Source organism: Gavialis gangeticus, unplaced genomic scaffold (genome assembly GCF_001723915.1).
Source record: "Gavialis gangeticus isolate Ggan-Ray unplaced genomic scaffold, GavGan_comp1, whole genome shotgun sequence".
NCBI lineage: Eukaryota > Metazoa > Chordata > Crocodylia > Gavialidae > Gavialis > Gavialis gangeticus.
Window position 1 is genome coordinate 47,415,264 of NW_017729006.1, and position 15,629 is coordinate 47,430,892.

The 15,629-nt window shown below is 42.3% G+C and overlaps 1 protein-coding gene across 1 annotated transcript in view; it reads left to right on the top strand.

The window, feature by feature from the left end:
- The window catches only part of LOC109291939 (dynein heavy chain 5, axonemal-like), a 361,945-nt gene that overhangs the window by 290,653 nt on the left and 55,663 nt on the right, over nucleotides 1-15,629 (top strand). The window contains exons 70-72 of the mRNA XM_019509183.1: nucleotides 4,245-4,366; nucleotides 5,799-6,146; nucleotides 9,382-9,570. Coding sequence (XP_019364728.1) covers nucleotides 4,245-4,366; nucleotides 5,799-6,146; nucleotides 9,382-9,570 — 659 coding nt within the window. The remainder of the gene's footprint in view (nucleotides 1-4,244; nucleotides 4,367-5,798; nucleotides 6,147-9,381; nucleotides 9,571-15,629) is intronic.

The following is a 15,629-nucleotide window of genomic DNA, read 5'->3' on the forward strand; positions in this document are numbered from 1 at the left end:
CCTTTGGGGCCTGAGGGGTTCTGGTGGGGGGGCTGCTCGGGAAAACGGAGTCAAAGAAGTTGTTAAATAAGTTAACTTTGTCGTCTGGTGTGACGACAAGATTTCCTAGCATGTCTTGGAGGGGCCCCACGTTACCCGGTACCTTCTTTTTACCCCCTGTGTATTTAAAAAAGGACTTCTTGTTGTTCTTGATCTGGGTAGCTAGTCCCAGTTCCATCTCTGCCTTGGCCTGCCTGACCACCCCCCTGCATCCCCGAGCAACTGCAGTATAGTCCTCCCTGGTGATGGCCCCTCCCTTTCATTGGGTGTACGCCTCCCTTTTAGCTAGGAGACGTTCCTGGATGCTTTTGGTGAGCCATGGGGGCTTTTGTGCCCTCCTGCTCCCTTTGATCCTCATTGGGATTACCTCCCTTTGGGCTTGGAGGATCGTCTCCTTAAGGAGCGACCACTCTCCTTGGACACCTGACTCCCCTCTCCTCCAGGACCTCAGTGCCTCCCCGACTATTCTCCATACCTCATTGAAGTCCGCCCTCCTGAAATCTAGGCTGCTGCCTTGCTGTAGGCCTTTGCCACCTTGCGCTGGATGGTGAATTCCAGCAGGCGATGATCACTGTCGCCCAGGTGGTTGAGCACCCGCAGCCCCCTCCCCAGGTCATTGCCCGTGGCCAGCACCAGGTCCAACAAGGTGTCTCCCCTGGTGGGGCTGTGCACCTCCTGGGTTAGATGGAGGTCCTGCATTTGGGCTAGGAACCTACATGAGCTGTCAGACCTGGCTGACTGCTCTTCCCAGCAGATGTCTGGAAAGTTCAGGTCACCCATGATGACCACATCTTTTGACCTAACTACCTCTGTGAGCTCACTTACTGTCACAGGGTCACCATACCTTTAGGTAGGGAAAAACTGGGGTGATCTTCATGAGAAGACAATGTGAATAGAAACAAGTCATGCCACATTATTGCATTATTCATCTTGAAATGACACCTTAATACTCTAGAATTTTCCTCCAGCATCCATGGTATCCAGAAAGCTGATGTTTTGTAGGTATTTTCTGTATTATGACAACACCTTGACCTCTAAGGATCTAGTTAATTGCAACTCAGGAAAGACTATGAACTCGTAGACAACAACAGATCTCCATTATATGAATTGTTGTTGTTGTTGTTGTTAATGTTAACAAGCCTCAGGCTAAATTTGCTCCTTCAGCTTGGCTATCACTAGTGTTTTCCATCTATACGTCCCACTTAATTGTTTCCAAGGAGCCACTCATGCCTCCTTAATGGAAGCCCTTAAAAAGTCATACGCAAAAGTCAGAATGAGTCATGTTAGCTGGTATCGGTTAGCGTTTCCCCAAGGGGCTCAGCCCTGACTAATATGAGAGGACACAATCTATAGAAGAATGCTGATACTTTCTTACAGGAATTCACTAAAAAATAAGGCATTGATTTAGGGAAGGAAGAAGGATGGAAGGGAGGAAGAAAGGAAGGAAGGAAGACTTTTAAAAACCTTTATTATTAAAATATTTTTCTTTAGAAGGTGAAAGTTCAAAAGTACGCTACCCTTCCAGGGACCAAGGATAAAATTGTTCTCATCAACAAAAACACTATATAACCTAGACTAAAACCCGTCTCCCACTTCATGCCTTTCATGGGGTTGCACATTTAGGTTGAGCTGTCCTCTTCTACCTTCTGCAGTTCCCCCTCAGTGGCCCAGCACAACACAAACTGGTTTTTGTGTTTTTGCAAATGAGAGGGAGGGAGGGGATATGACTATAGGATAGAAATTTACAGGGTGTGGCAAATATGTGTCATATATTCTGAAGCATAAGGAATTATTTAGGGCCATAGTTGGATTATAGTGGGCATATTTACCTGTGCAGTTAATGTGACTGAATAATCCTGACATCACCATCTACACGGATGTTTAAGTGCAGTAATTTACTCCGCCATTGGATAGTACCTGTGTCTAACCTATGCCAGAGTAAATTAATTTACTGCATCCTAATTGCAGTGCATGTATAGATGGTGAAACTTTACTGTGCAGTAATTAGTCTGCTGTGCAGTAAACACACATGTAGACACACCCACTTAGAAGTAATGGAGGGAAATTAAGGGAAAAATTAGGTTGAATATCAGGAAGGTATATAGCTCACAGTGAAGTCTGCAAGCAGCCAAAGGAAGAGTAAAAACCCCAGTTACGTGGAACATTTACAATTGTATTCATCATGACACTGGAAGCAAAAAAAACAGTGCTGCATCTCAGCAGGGTAAGTTATGGTGGGAAGAGCTTTGTGTTGAGGGAAATGATCAGAGCCTTGTTCCTTATTCTTCCTTTAAAGAAGCCAGTAGCCCCCTGCCTACTATTGGCTGTTGTGTCTGATGATGAGACAGGAGCTGACCATGACCCTGGAGCTATATTATATTGTAAGTGGCAAAAAGCAGTCCTCAACCTGGTACATATTTGAATGCCAGTTTGCAACACTACCCTCTACTCCCTTTTTTACATCATAAAAGTTCAGTACTTGTCCTTCATTTGTATGTAGGTGTTATATCTGGTGTCAGTTAATGAAGTTAATAGGAGCTGAAAATATGTATCCAAGACCGGATTTGATCCTTCAGTCACTTTAACTTCCTCTCAAGTCAGTAAGATATCTCAACCTGGTTTGTTTTTGATGTATCTTAAAGAGAGTTTGCTTTAGTTTATGACTTAATTCCAAATATTTTCACTCTTACAGTCAGTTATCAAGCTTCTGTTTTAGGTTCTTTATCTTTTTTAATGTTTAGCATCTTTTTGTGCCTATTGTAGCATTCATCTGCATTTAGACAACAGCATCATAGTCAACAGTGTTTCTTTTAGCTGCCAGGTGGTAGCCAATTTACAATTTGATTTTAATAATAGTCTCATGGATAATAATTTTAAATTGAATTTAAGCAGTTTCCTATTATTCATATCTTGTCCCAGATTGCTAGCAGAACACAATAGTCTTAAGATAATGCTTGATAATTTCCCTCTTGATTGTGCTGGAGTCTCAAAATATCTTTTAAAAATGACGAACAACTGGTTCTCTGCCAAACTGGGACATCTGAATAGTATTTTTAAATATCATCTAAGGGAGGTTTTTCAGGGTATATCAGGATTGTATTCCAGCCTGCTTGAGAAACAAGTAACAAAACAGAAGATGGGAAGGTCCTCCAACTCCATGGGTCAGATGAGTGGCATAGGGATTGGTCTGCGGACCAGATCATGCATGGGGTTGCAGGTGTGATTCAGCATGTCAGTCTGACCCCACCCACCCAGATCTGGCCACACACTAGAGTGATTATCCATGCTGGTGTGACCTAATGCACAGGGCCATGTTTCCTGATCTGCAGGACTCCCATGAGTCCCAAAATTTGGTAGCAAAGGAGCAGCAATTAATGCTGCCACTGCTCTCTTGTCACCAGATATCTGGACCTGTGTGGAGCCCTGCCAGCTGGATGTTATGGCTTCATGAGCCAAATCTAGCCCTCAGGCTGGCGGTTGAGTATCTCTGGCTTAGATGACTATATTTTGTTCTTACCCTAAGATGTCCTTTGGAAAAAGTCTCATTCGACAATGTCATTCTTCAGATCTTTAAATAAAACACAGGATACTTTTCTTGGATATCATAAAAATATTTTAATGTATTACAGAAAATCAGGATCCAGGAGGCTGATGACAAGGTTTAAGTAATACTTTATAGATCAATAAAAGAGGCAGACCCTGTGCCAAGAACAAAGAAAACTTTGTACTGTATAGTAAATAGAGGTGACCAAATTCGTATTTTATAGTGGTAACTTTTAAGATTGTTAAAACTGGGCTGCCTCTTAATATTTGGATTTAGATCCTGATTTCAGATCTTCCAAGTATATGGAAGGTAAGGACAGTCATTTTAAATGTAGAGACTGCTTTAACAAACTGCTGTGGATCTATTTCAGTTTTCAGCACTGACCTTTTAAATCCGTTTTTGTTTGTTTGCTTTTTGTTTTGTATAAGCCCATTTCTAAGTAAAATGTCAAAAAAGCATTTTGGCTGGTACTGCTTCAGAATAAATGAATAGGTCAGTAATTCAAACTGGTTATTCAGAACAGAAAAAAATCACATGGTATATTGGGATAGCCACTTCTATAGCATGCTGTTTGTTACAGTGGATCTAAGCACATTTTTAAAGTCCGAGTTACAAATCCTCTAAGTTGTTTACTCATGTACAGCAATCTGTTTTCTTAAAGGTGTAAAAGCTGGTTTAAAGCGGACGTACTCTGCTATTACTCAGGAACAGCTGGACGTGAGCAATATGCCACAGTGGAAACCATTGCTATATGCTGTGGCATTTCTTCATACAACTGTTCAGGTTATTAATTAAATGCCTTACTTTTCTACTATGACATATGTTTTATAAATGAGAATATCATTAAGAATTCAAAACTGTACTAACCATAAATTTGAGATGGGCAAACTAGCATGTGTAAAATTTAAGCCAAAATTTATGACAGAAAGTTCACCTCCAACAAGGGGTACCTCAGGAATAAAATGGATAATCCATTTGTTCCCTCTCTTTAAAAGGTTCTTTTCAGGTATGGCTCCGGGTGGCTTGCTCTACCTTCTTGGCAAAGCTTTTCAGCACGTGGTTGGGTAGTCTACCACTCCACTAGTTAAATTATGGCATAATTTAAATTTTAAGAGCAGTCTGAAACAATTTATAGCATGCATTGGAGAGCTGTAGAGATCTATGAGAAATGCTGATTTTTTGTAATGGAAGGACAGTAAGCCTGAATGAGCTGGTCCCGTGTTAAAACTCACAGGAGAGAATGAAAGAGGAAAACTGAGGCTCCCTTTGCAGATTATAATGGAAGGTGAATAGAATCCTCATCATCTACTAGAAAATGCCATAGGGATAGCCCCAATTTTGTTATTGTTCACTAAGTTTGACAGATTTTGCCTTTTACTCAGGGGATGGACAGATAAAATATTTGTAGCACTCCAAGTGCCTTTTAAAGGGCTCCAAAAATGAGTAGACAAATAACTCACATCAATTAAGAGCTAGAAATAGATCTCTTCCACTTCAAAATTATTCCTGGATGAAAAGAGGAACAACTTTGAAGCACTTTACAGGGCAGTGCTTCATAATTAATTTGTACCCTTCAGATCATGATAGGAAAGTTGAGTGGTCTCCCAGCATCCCAGGATGCTCTGCTTCTCTGCCCCCTACAGCCTCAAGGTAGCTCCTCTTCTGTGACTTCATCTCTAACTCCACTGCCCAGAACTCATAGGCTGTGCCCTACAGGTGACCCTGCATTTTTAAAGCTAGGCATAAAGGCTGCCATTTTCTGGACCACCACCCAGGAAACATGGCTTCTCGAGTGTGGCATGCTATCAAGCACCCACTTACCCACCACACAACACCACATGAACCCCAAAAATGTCTGTGTCTGAAAAGTGCTGCATGACCAAGGGGCAAACAGACCTGCTTGCCATATGGTCCTGGAGAAGCACCCAGCAGTCCTTAGGAGGAAGTATCAGAGCTTGTCCGTATACAAGTAGATTGCAGCAGAGATTGGATCTTATGGCCATGACTATGATTGGCATCAGTTCTGGACCAAAGTGAAGGTGCAGAAGGCATGGTACTCCAACCATGTTTGAGGTGTCTGGCAGGTGGTGTGCCCATACTACAAGGTGCTCAGGGACAGCTCCATCAACAACATTTTGTAGATTCTTCCATACTTTACAGTTTCTGCGTGATTGTTACTAAACTTCAACCTTTTTGCATCCTTCCATTCCTTTAGGAAAGACGAAAGTTTGGTCCATTAGGCTGGAACATCCCATATGAATTTAATCAAGCAGACTTTGCAGCCAGTGTGCAATTTATTCAAAATCATTTGGATGACATGGACATTAAGCGAGGAGTTAACTGGTCTTGTGTGCGCTATATGCTTGGAGAAGTGCAGTATGGTGGCCGTGTCACAGATGACCTGGACAAAATGTTGCTGAACACATTTGCAAGAGTGTGGTTTGGAGAGCATTTGTTTAGCGACAAATTTTGCTTCTACAAAGGTTACGTAGTCCCAAAAGGCAAAACTGTTGAAGACTACCTTCAGTATATAGAGCAGCTACCAATGGTTGATACACCAGAGGTAAAATTATTTAACTTTTAGAATATTAAAGGAAATTTATGCCAACTGAATCACTTGACTAAACGTATATTGTAGTCATCCATATACAGAACATGGCAGAAGTGGGACAAGGCAGGTGGTCTGGGTTTAAATAAAACTGGCTGATCTTGATTTCTGTATCACTGCTTATTATAGATAACCTTCCTTGGAATTAAACTATACCTAGCAAACAAGTTTGCTAACTGGCACTGTTTAATGAACTGTGTGCTGAGTAAGAACATGAAGGAACTCCAGGTTTATAAAATACATTTGCTTCTTTATTAAGAGAACCATTTACAGAGGTGCTTCTGGAATACTCCACCCATGTGCATACGGACTGACTTCCTGATGCCATCTCCAAACTCTTTATTCCTGCTGCCTTTGTGCCTCCCTCCATACAAGTTGATACAGGAAAAACCATCACCAGTTTGTGTATACTGAGATTTTTCTAAAGTAGGGTAGTTGCATTGCCACAGTCCCATAATGCAAATGCTTTGAGCTGGTGTAAAAAGTTGCTGGTACCTGTATGGCCTCTGAATACTATAAGCTGCAAAGGAGGAATCAAAGAATCCTAGAAATTTAGGGTTGGGAGGGACCTGAGAAGGTCATTTAGTCCAACCCCCTGCTCAAAGCAGGACCATCCCCAACTATAACCTCCCAGCCAGGGCTTTGTCTTGCCAGGTCTTAAAGACCTCCAGGGTATGCCATCTACCTTCATAGTGCTGTAATCTAGAACTGAAGGTATGCCATCTAATCCCAGTAAAAGTAGCCAAGCATACAGCATTAAGCAGAAGTATTCTGCAAAAAATATCAGCATGTATAGATTGTATTATCTGAGTTTTTGATCAAACAGATGCAGCCACAAAAAAGCTCTGAATTATGTATCTTCCTGAAGATACTAGTCCAGATTCCAACTCAGTATAAATCACTCTAGTTTCATTAATTTTTTGAGTAAGGATCTAGCTTCTCCTCAGAATTTCTATGCAGGATTCCAATTTCTTGTTGTTAGCTTGTTAATGAAGGTTTGGGGCCCATAACAAGGCAGTTTGGTCCTTTAAGAGGGAGCAGACAGCCCTGCTGTAGAAGCCTAGCTGTGGGCATTTAGCTAATGAGGGAGTATCTCATGATCAGTTAAAACATAAGAGCAGAGAGGGGGAAGAATTTGTTTATGGCTAGGAGCTGGACTGAAACCTAGATAATCTTGGTGTCAGGAAGGGGACAGAGCTAAAGGGCTTCTACTGCCTGGAGAAGGCCTAAAAGTTTTGTTTATTCATTTACTTGCTTGATATAAGGACTATGGTTGTGTCTAGAAGACTGGCTAAGGAGTTTGCAAGGAAGCAAAGCCAGCCTGCAGGCCACAGGTCTATTAACCTGCTTGTAGGCCCAATGAAGAGAGCAGTTGCAGAGTGGAGTGCAAGTCCGGTTCCCAAGTGGTTTAGGTGCGCTCTCCACTGTTCTGTTCTGATCAGACCCACTGAAGATATAAACACAGGAGCTGGACTTCCACTTCTGCCTTACACCAGTTTCTATTTCTTTACTTTAGACCTACTTCTGCTTGACATCAGTCTCAAGGTCAGCTCGTTAGTTTCTTCATCTATGTGTTCTGGAGCCGTTTTTCAGAATGCGGGGCTTTTGTTTTTTCAGTGTTTTGGTGCCTACAAATACATATGTGTGGTTTATACACAGAAGCATAACCGGATAGCTTGGCACCCAGGGCATCAGTGACATGTGGAGCAGCAGTGGCTCCTGGATGCCTGTACCAGCAGTCCATGTGGGCAGAAGCAGCAGGGCCTATAATTTTTCCCCTCTCATTCCCCCCACTATTGCTGTCCTGGTTGCCCCACCTTAGGGTGGGGGGTGTGCTTGCATGCGTGTGTGTGTGTGATTTTGTTTTTTTACTTCAGACAAGTAGGATCAGGCCACAAGTATGAAAAGACCTTTCTCCTAAAGAGCTTGCATTATCACAGGTCAGGAGGCAAGTGACAACTTCTTTCTGTCACTCCAAACTCCCTCAGAATTGTTCATGGAAACCCTCTGATCTTTTAAGCTTCACCTTTTAAGTCCTCTTTGATCCAAGAATGACAGCGCGAACAAAGTAGATTTCTCGTTTTCTCCCCTTCCTGTTTTTGGTTCGGAAAGAAAACTTGAATACTACCGATTGTTGTATTACATCTTAATTCAGCAACCCAGTTGAAATTATTTTGAAACTGTTGGACCTATGCAGCTGTTTTTTGAAATTTCAGTAGACTGAAAACACTAGAGGGCAGGATCTTTCATTCTCCACGTAATTAGAATTTTCGCATATAAAAAATGTCAGGTTGGGCTCATGAATTAGCACAGAGTTGGATTCAGGAACCCTGAACTATCCTAAGATATTATGACTCTTTTTTTCTGTTTCTGCCATATTCCTTAATGTATGTACACAAATAAGCACACAGGACCAAATTCATACCTGGAGTAACTTCACTAATTTAAATTTCCACAGGAAGGAAAGATTTAAAACTAGAATTAGCTCAAATATAACACATTCCAAATACCCTGCTGTCCAGAAATTCAGGTGCTTTTGTGGATAGTGTTCATTTTGTTTTTAGTTGAATGTATATTAGAAACCTAATCCAACTCAAGTACCCCTAGAATAGTGAAGAAAAATAGTACAGAAGATACATTTAATATAATTTAAAAATTAAGAAAAAAGAAAATTAATTAGGAAAAACAGGGGGGAAGAGATAGAAAATGGCTAAAATGTACCCATGAAAGAAACATCATAATTGCTAAGATTAATTCTTTTAAAGCAATAGATGAGCAGATCTTTAAGATAAAATTAATCATTAACAAATTAATAAGATCATTAATAAAGTTAAAATCAATAAATCAATACTGTAGTCACTGATTAGTATGTGTTAAAATTAATAGATCAATTAAAACATTTTTCTTTAATAAATGTTGATTTGGGTGATTTGGAATGTTTTTGGATTTTGTATATTAAAGTTCTTGTTATAATGGGTCAGATCCTCAGCTTGTTACATGGCTATATTTTGATTGATCTTGATTGGAGCTACATTGATTTCTACCACTTGAAAATTACACCGCTCTTTTCTGTTTATTTTTATGTAGATTTTTCTTGATGTATATTTTAAAAATTACGGTCTTGACAAGAACAACTTTTTTCTACATGGTTGTTCTATATTTTTCTAATTGCGTCCTTTTTTATTTCAAGGTATTTGGACTTCACCCTAATGCAGACATAACATATCAAACTAACACGGCTAATGAGACATTAAGCACAATAGTTAGCATTCAGCCTAAAGACAGTGGCACTGGAGGAGGGGAAACCAGAGAAACAGTGGTACAACATCTTGCTGATGAAATGCTCGAGAAGTTACCTCCCAACTACATCCCTCATGAGGTATGCGCTGCTATATTGGCATAGACATATCTTTATGTGCATATACAACACTTCTCTGTGCTACTATGTTTAATTTTGGCTGCATGCAAGTAATTAATTAAATCATTCACAGTTTATTGACAGTTTAAGTAATCTGGGTTCTTATCTAACACATGCCAGAAAGCTATACATAAAAAAAATATTATTTAGTTAATGTGCAGACAATCCAGGTGTTAAGAGCTTCAGGTGCTGCCTAAAATTGCTATGTAAAAAGGCCCTTAGCTTTTCTCCAATAGTGCATTGACATTGTCATCAACCAGTATCTGCTACATCACCTTGGCCAAGGTGGTATACTTTCAGTCTACTTTCAGCACACATTCTTTCCCAATAAATTTATATAATTTGTATATTGTAATAGTTTAAGACATGATGATAGACACAAAACCCTCTTTTTCAGCAAAGAAGTCTCCATGTCTCAGCTAAACAGTTAAGTGGTGATGATTGCAAGCCTCATGTTTGGGCATAGAGGTAACTCTTTTGCAGGATGATTGGTGCCTGGCAGCTTCAGGAGTTTTGCTAGATGCCTGCAAGGATATGGAAGCAATTATTGTCCACTCATGAATGTTTTATTGGCCTCTAGACTTTTTCCCACCTTCCTTTGGAGCACTGGACACAATGAAAACTGAGGATTTGATTGGAATGCACTGATGCTTCTGTTGGTGCAAAAAGTCCTCAGAGGATCCTAGCTAGGAGATTGTGTTCTTCTTCTCAGGGTCATCCCAATTGCCAAATTTGGGTTCAGAAAGGAATACCCCTCACCTACCCCCAGGGAAATTGGCAGGTTTTTTGCCTTTCAAACAAACATAAAAGTTAAAACCAGGAAAAACTACTTACCTTCAGCAGGAGCCGCAATGCAGCGGGAGCAGAGAGAGAAACCCGCGTGGCTTGTTAGCCGCGTGTTTATTCAGCTGAGACCGGCCGGTGATGTCACCGGCAATTACCAGCTGGCAGCGATAAAAATGGGCGGCGGAGAAGGAAGAAGAAGAGGGAGAACAGAACCGGGGAGTGTAGGGACACTAGACCCACTCCGGGATTCTCTCAGAGAGGAAGAATCATCGGATGAGGAGCCAGAGGAGGCTCCTGACGCCAGCCGTGGCGACAGCGGCAGGGAACAAATTGCCGATGCTGGAGACGAGCCAGAAGCAACCCCTGCAATTTACAGGGGCGGCAGCACCCAGGGAGGCAGCGAAGGACAGGCGAAGAACCTCACCATAACAGGTGGGAGTATTGGGACCAGTGGGGAGGAGGAGGAATTCTTCCCGCTGGGAGAGTCCCAACAGGAGCAGCGGGACCCTGAACGCAGAAAATAGCCAGCCACACACTGAGGAACAGTGAGGCACCCGGATTGGGGTGCTCCAGAAGGGAGAGCAGCGGGGCAGCACCGGGCTCACTGAGGAAGTGGAAAGGGGGGAAGGAACGACTTGAGCAGGAGGTCTCGAATACACAAACCTGAATGGAGGGCAGCACTTAGCTAGACCGTAGGGAACTCAGCACCTGGTACCCTGATGCAAGGGACCAGGGGAGTGAGTTACCTTGATACCTAGCGATACATCAGACGTGTTGTCTTGTGCTTTCCTTTTTATTTTTCCTCTTTGGTGCTTCCCCGTGTGAAGGGGTTGAGAGACAGGAGGGGCCTATAGATATAGACTAGATGGTGTAAGGCCCGTAGGGCTTCGTATTAGATCAAGACCTTAGGGCAAGAGTTCACCTTAGGCGAGCACAGGTTACATGAGTGAGACTTCCAAATGTGGACAACCCAGGGCAGAGTAAGCAAATCGGCATCAGGAGCAGATATTCAGGACAAGAAGTAACTCGAGAGGCTCATCACTAGTGTAAGAAGGGGTACGTGGCCACGAAGATTGAGCAATCCATCGAGGTGGTGTGAGGACGGGGTATAGGGGCGGTGGAGCCCTGTTGGTGACTGTCGGGCAGACCGTGCGCCGCAGAAGGTCCCTGGGTAGCCGACCCTCCACTGAGGAACATTCAAAGTCATGGCAGCTGAGATAGGGGAAGACTACCCACGGAGGGAACATCTCCTTGGCAATTTGCGGGAATCTGCAAGGCGTACACCACCCAGTGCTCGAGCCAAGGCTGCACGTGACCGAACGTTTGGGACCCGGTGGTCACAAAGTGGTATTTTTGGAATTTGCACACAGTTTGCAATCCCACTGCCTGTGCAGTATAGGTACATAAGCATAAATACAAGGTGTAGTGACTGATCTTCAGAAGAATTAGCTAATGCTTAACCTGTGGTGTGATGGTTAGGGTACTGTGCTAAAAAGTTAGATACAGGTTCCGACCACCCTTGAGTTATTGGGGGCGGGGAGGGTATGCCTAGAATCTTGGTTTCTAGCTTCCTGAAAAAGTGCTCTCATCGCTCAGCTATTTAGATTAAGGCAAAGAGAACCCTTCTCCTCATTTTTTCAAGGACTTATACTCAGGTACATGCATATGTACCTTGTCGCAAAAAAAAAAATCAACAGCATACTGAGTTATATTAACAGAAGTGTCACCTGCAAATCCAAAAAAGTAATTCTTTTGTTTTATTCGGTACTGGTGAGGCTTCACCTGGAGTACTGTCCAGTTTTGGGCCCCACACCTCAAGGACATGGGCAGTTTGGAAAAACTCCAGTGCAGTGGAGCAAAAAAGATTAGGGACATGGGAGGCAAGGGTTATGAGGAAAGTCTGAAAGAGTTAGTGTTATTTAGTCAGGAGAAGAGACAACTGAGGGGGTATTTGATAACAGTATTCAAATACCTGAAAGGCAATTATAGAGAGGATGAAGAGGAGCTCTTCTCCATGACCATAGGGGACAGTTCTAGGAACTATGGCCTTAAGCTTCAGCAGGGGAATTTTAGGTTGGAGATTAGGAGGACCTTTCTGACTATGAGGGTGGTTAAGCTTTGGAACAGGATACCTAGATAAATTGTAGAATCTCCGTCCTTGGAAGTTTTCAAAAGCAGGTTGGACAGACATGTAGTTAATGTAGTTTAGTCAGGGATGATTCAGCTTTGTGCAGGAGACTGGACTAGATGACCTTGTGAGGTCACTTCCAACCCTACTTTCTTATGATCCTATATGTAACTACCTAATTTTCCAGTCCGGGCATAGCCTGCTAAATGTATAATAGCCATGTGGAAGCTTACATGCCTTCTCTGCATTGGTAACAGAATCACAAAGTTCATGCATATGCCACAAATGCCACTCACATGACTGGAAAGTTTCCAGCTAGGTATATAAGGGGTTATAGAATTTCACCCTTTGAAAATATCCATTCAAAATAGATAAAACAAATATGGACTGCCATTACATCTTCTTAAGCCCAGCAAGTATGTTTTTTCAGTGTCCAGGCAATGATGGTGGGCAAATAATGATTGACCTTATTGGCTAAGATGACAGCAACCATTTTCTTGAAATAGGTAGGCACAAAATCCTTTGCGTTGATTACACCATGATAAATGATTTAGTAAACGTGATTCCTTTCATTGTATATTTCAGTAGTTTATTTTCATTCCAAATTTTTTGGTGTTGTACCAGTGTATGAGGCATGCACTTCAATCATGAACCTGCTCCCACCATGGGACTTTCTGGTTTTGAAGCTTTGCTGCAGCTTCAGTAACATACTTCTCAGTGATAATTGGCTTTGACACGGTAGGAAGGCTGATTTGTTTGGCTTCTTCATTTTTAATCCAGTAGGCACTCTCATCCTGCTGAATTACCTGTCACCAAATGCCACATCACAAAGCATGGAGGCCCTGGGGAGCAGGAGGTGCTCTTATGCCTGTTCCTTTTTTAAATGTTGACAGTCCCTGGCAGGAAAATCTTTGGTATTTATTAAATTGGCAACTTTGTGTCATGTTGGTAGCTATACTAATTTACACCGTGTTGTAGTTGCACAAAAAATAAGATCATATGTGTGCTGCAAACGCCCACTCAGCACAACTGGCTTTTTTAGTATGAAATGGAGACAAATTGGAGAAAGTCCAGTGGAGGGCAATGAAAATGGTTAAGGGACTGGGACACATGACTTTTGAGGAGAGACTGAGGGAATTGGACTTATTTAGTCTGCATAGGAGAAGCCTGAAGCGGGATTTAATAGCAACCTTCAACTACCTGAAGAGTAGTTCCAAAGAGGATGCAGCTAGACTGTTCTCCGTGTTGGCAAATGACAGAACAAGGAGCAATAGTCTCAAGTTACAGCAAAGGAGGTTTAAGTTAGATATTAGGAAAAACTGTCTCACCAGGAGGCTCGTAAAGCACTGGAACAGGTTACCCAGAGAGGTGGTGGAATCTCCATCCTTGGAGGTTTTTAACCAGAGAGGTGGTAGGTTTGCCACAGAGTGGGTCAAGAGGCTAAACAAAGCCTTGGCTGAAATGATCTAGCTGGGAATGGTCCTGCTTTGAACAGGGGATGAACTAGATGACCTCCTGAGGTCCCAACCCTGATTTTCTGTGATTCTATGAAATCAATGAGCTTTACCACTTCCAGGTGCCTCTTTCAGCAGAGAGGATGGAGAATGGGAAGTATTTTCCTTGATTGCTCTTTTATATTCCAGGATGAAAGATCTGAATATTTCTTTTATTTGTCATGTTTCTTACGTTGTGGGTCAGATGTAATCCATTGGCATTTGGCTTCAACAGCTGGGCAGGCATTGTCAGACTTCTGATTCATGTGAGATTTAGCCTTCATTTGGACAACCTTGGCCTTGGAGTGTTTCACTAATTTTCCAGGAGTTTATTAGTTTTATCTTGCAATTAACAGCAAAATGTTCCAAGAGCAAGACTATTTCAAAATTAGCAAACCTCACAGGAGATTAGGAGTAACATCTCCTCTCAACAGTAACAAAAGACATGAATTGTGTTGTACTCATTCAGGATTAATGGGCTATTATACATGATACAAGAGTGAATCCTGTGAATATACTTACATATAAATTAATAGTAAGATTTCAGTATTGTTGCTTCATCATCATACAAAATATTACAGATGTTAAAAACACACATATATAAAGAGGCATAATTGAGTAGCTCTGCACCCTGGGTGTTAGCAGTTCATGGGACAGTGGTAGTGGTGGCATAGCCAGCTGCAACCACCACGTTTCTTGTGCTCCCTCTTTCCCTACCTGAAGGTGTCACTGAGAGCTGCTGGTCCAGTCAACTCCCTTCAGTTACGTTACCGCACATGTATACATTTTTCAAAATGTGTGACTGTGTATGCATGTTTATTTCTAATGGAAAAGAATTCCCAAATCCTGAGCATAGCTCTGTGTAGAAAGTGGAGCTTGTGTTGATATAAAAATAGTTGAGAAGACATTTTCATTTTAAGTGTAGACATAGGGGGAGTAGTGTTAGAAGGAGGTTAGATTGGATTAAAAATAGCCACTTGATTTTAAACCAGTCTAAAAATGGCAGAAACCATTCTAAGATAGACCTTGATTGACATAGACTCAAACTTAATAAATTTAGGTTAGACTGGTGCATTGAACTTCAGTATAGTTACCTGCACAGCCCCAGGGCTGGGGAAGCCCAGTTGCTGGCCCAAGTCTCAGGGCTGCGCTTCTCATACCTGTCCCCCAGCACCAGGCTATTTTTAGCCCCCGAGCCCCTCATCCCCCTGCAGCTTACCAACCAGCCCCCTCCAATCCCTTCAGTTGCTGCCTCAGATTTGCCCCCCACCCAATTCCCCCAGTTTTATCAGCATTTGCTGATGCTAGGAGCCAAGAAAATAAGTATCAGTGCGGGGAGGGACAGGGGAGTAAGTTTGCCACAGGGTGGGTCAGGAGATTAAACATAGACCCTAGTCCCCTCCCTAAGATGCCCCCGCCCCCCCAATCCTGTCTGATCTTCCTGGGCCCCAGAAGCCCATTGCAGATCCCACCTGCCCCCCCGTCGCTCCTGTAGATCCCATCTGCACACCCTATCACCTATCACTGCTGTGACTCTCACCTACCCCCTGATCCTTCATGCAGATGCCACTTACACTAAAAAAAAAAAAAAAAAAAAAAAAAAAAAAAAAAAA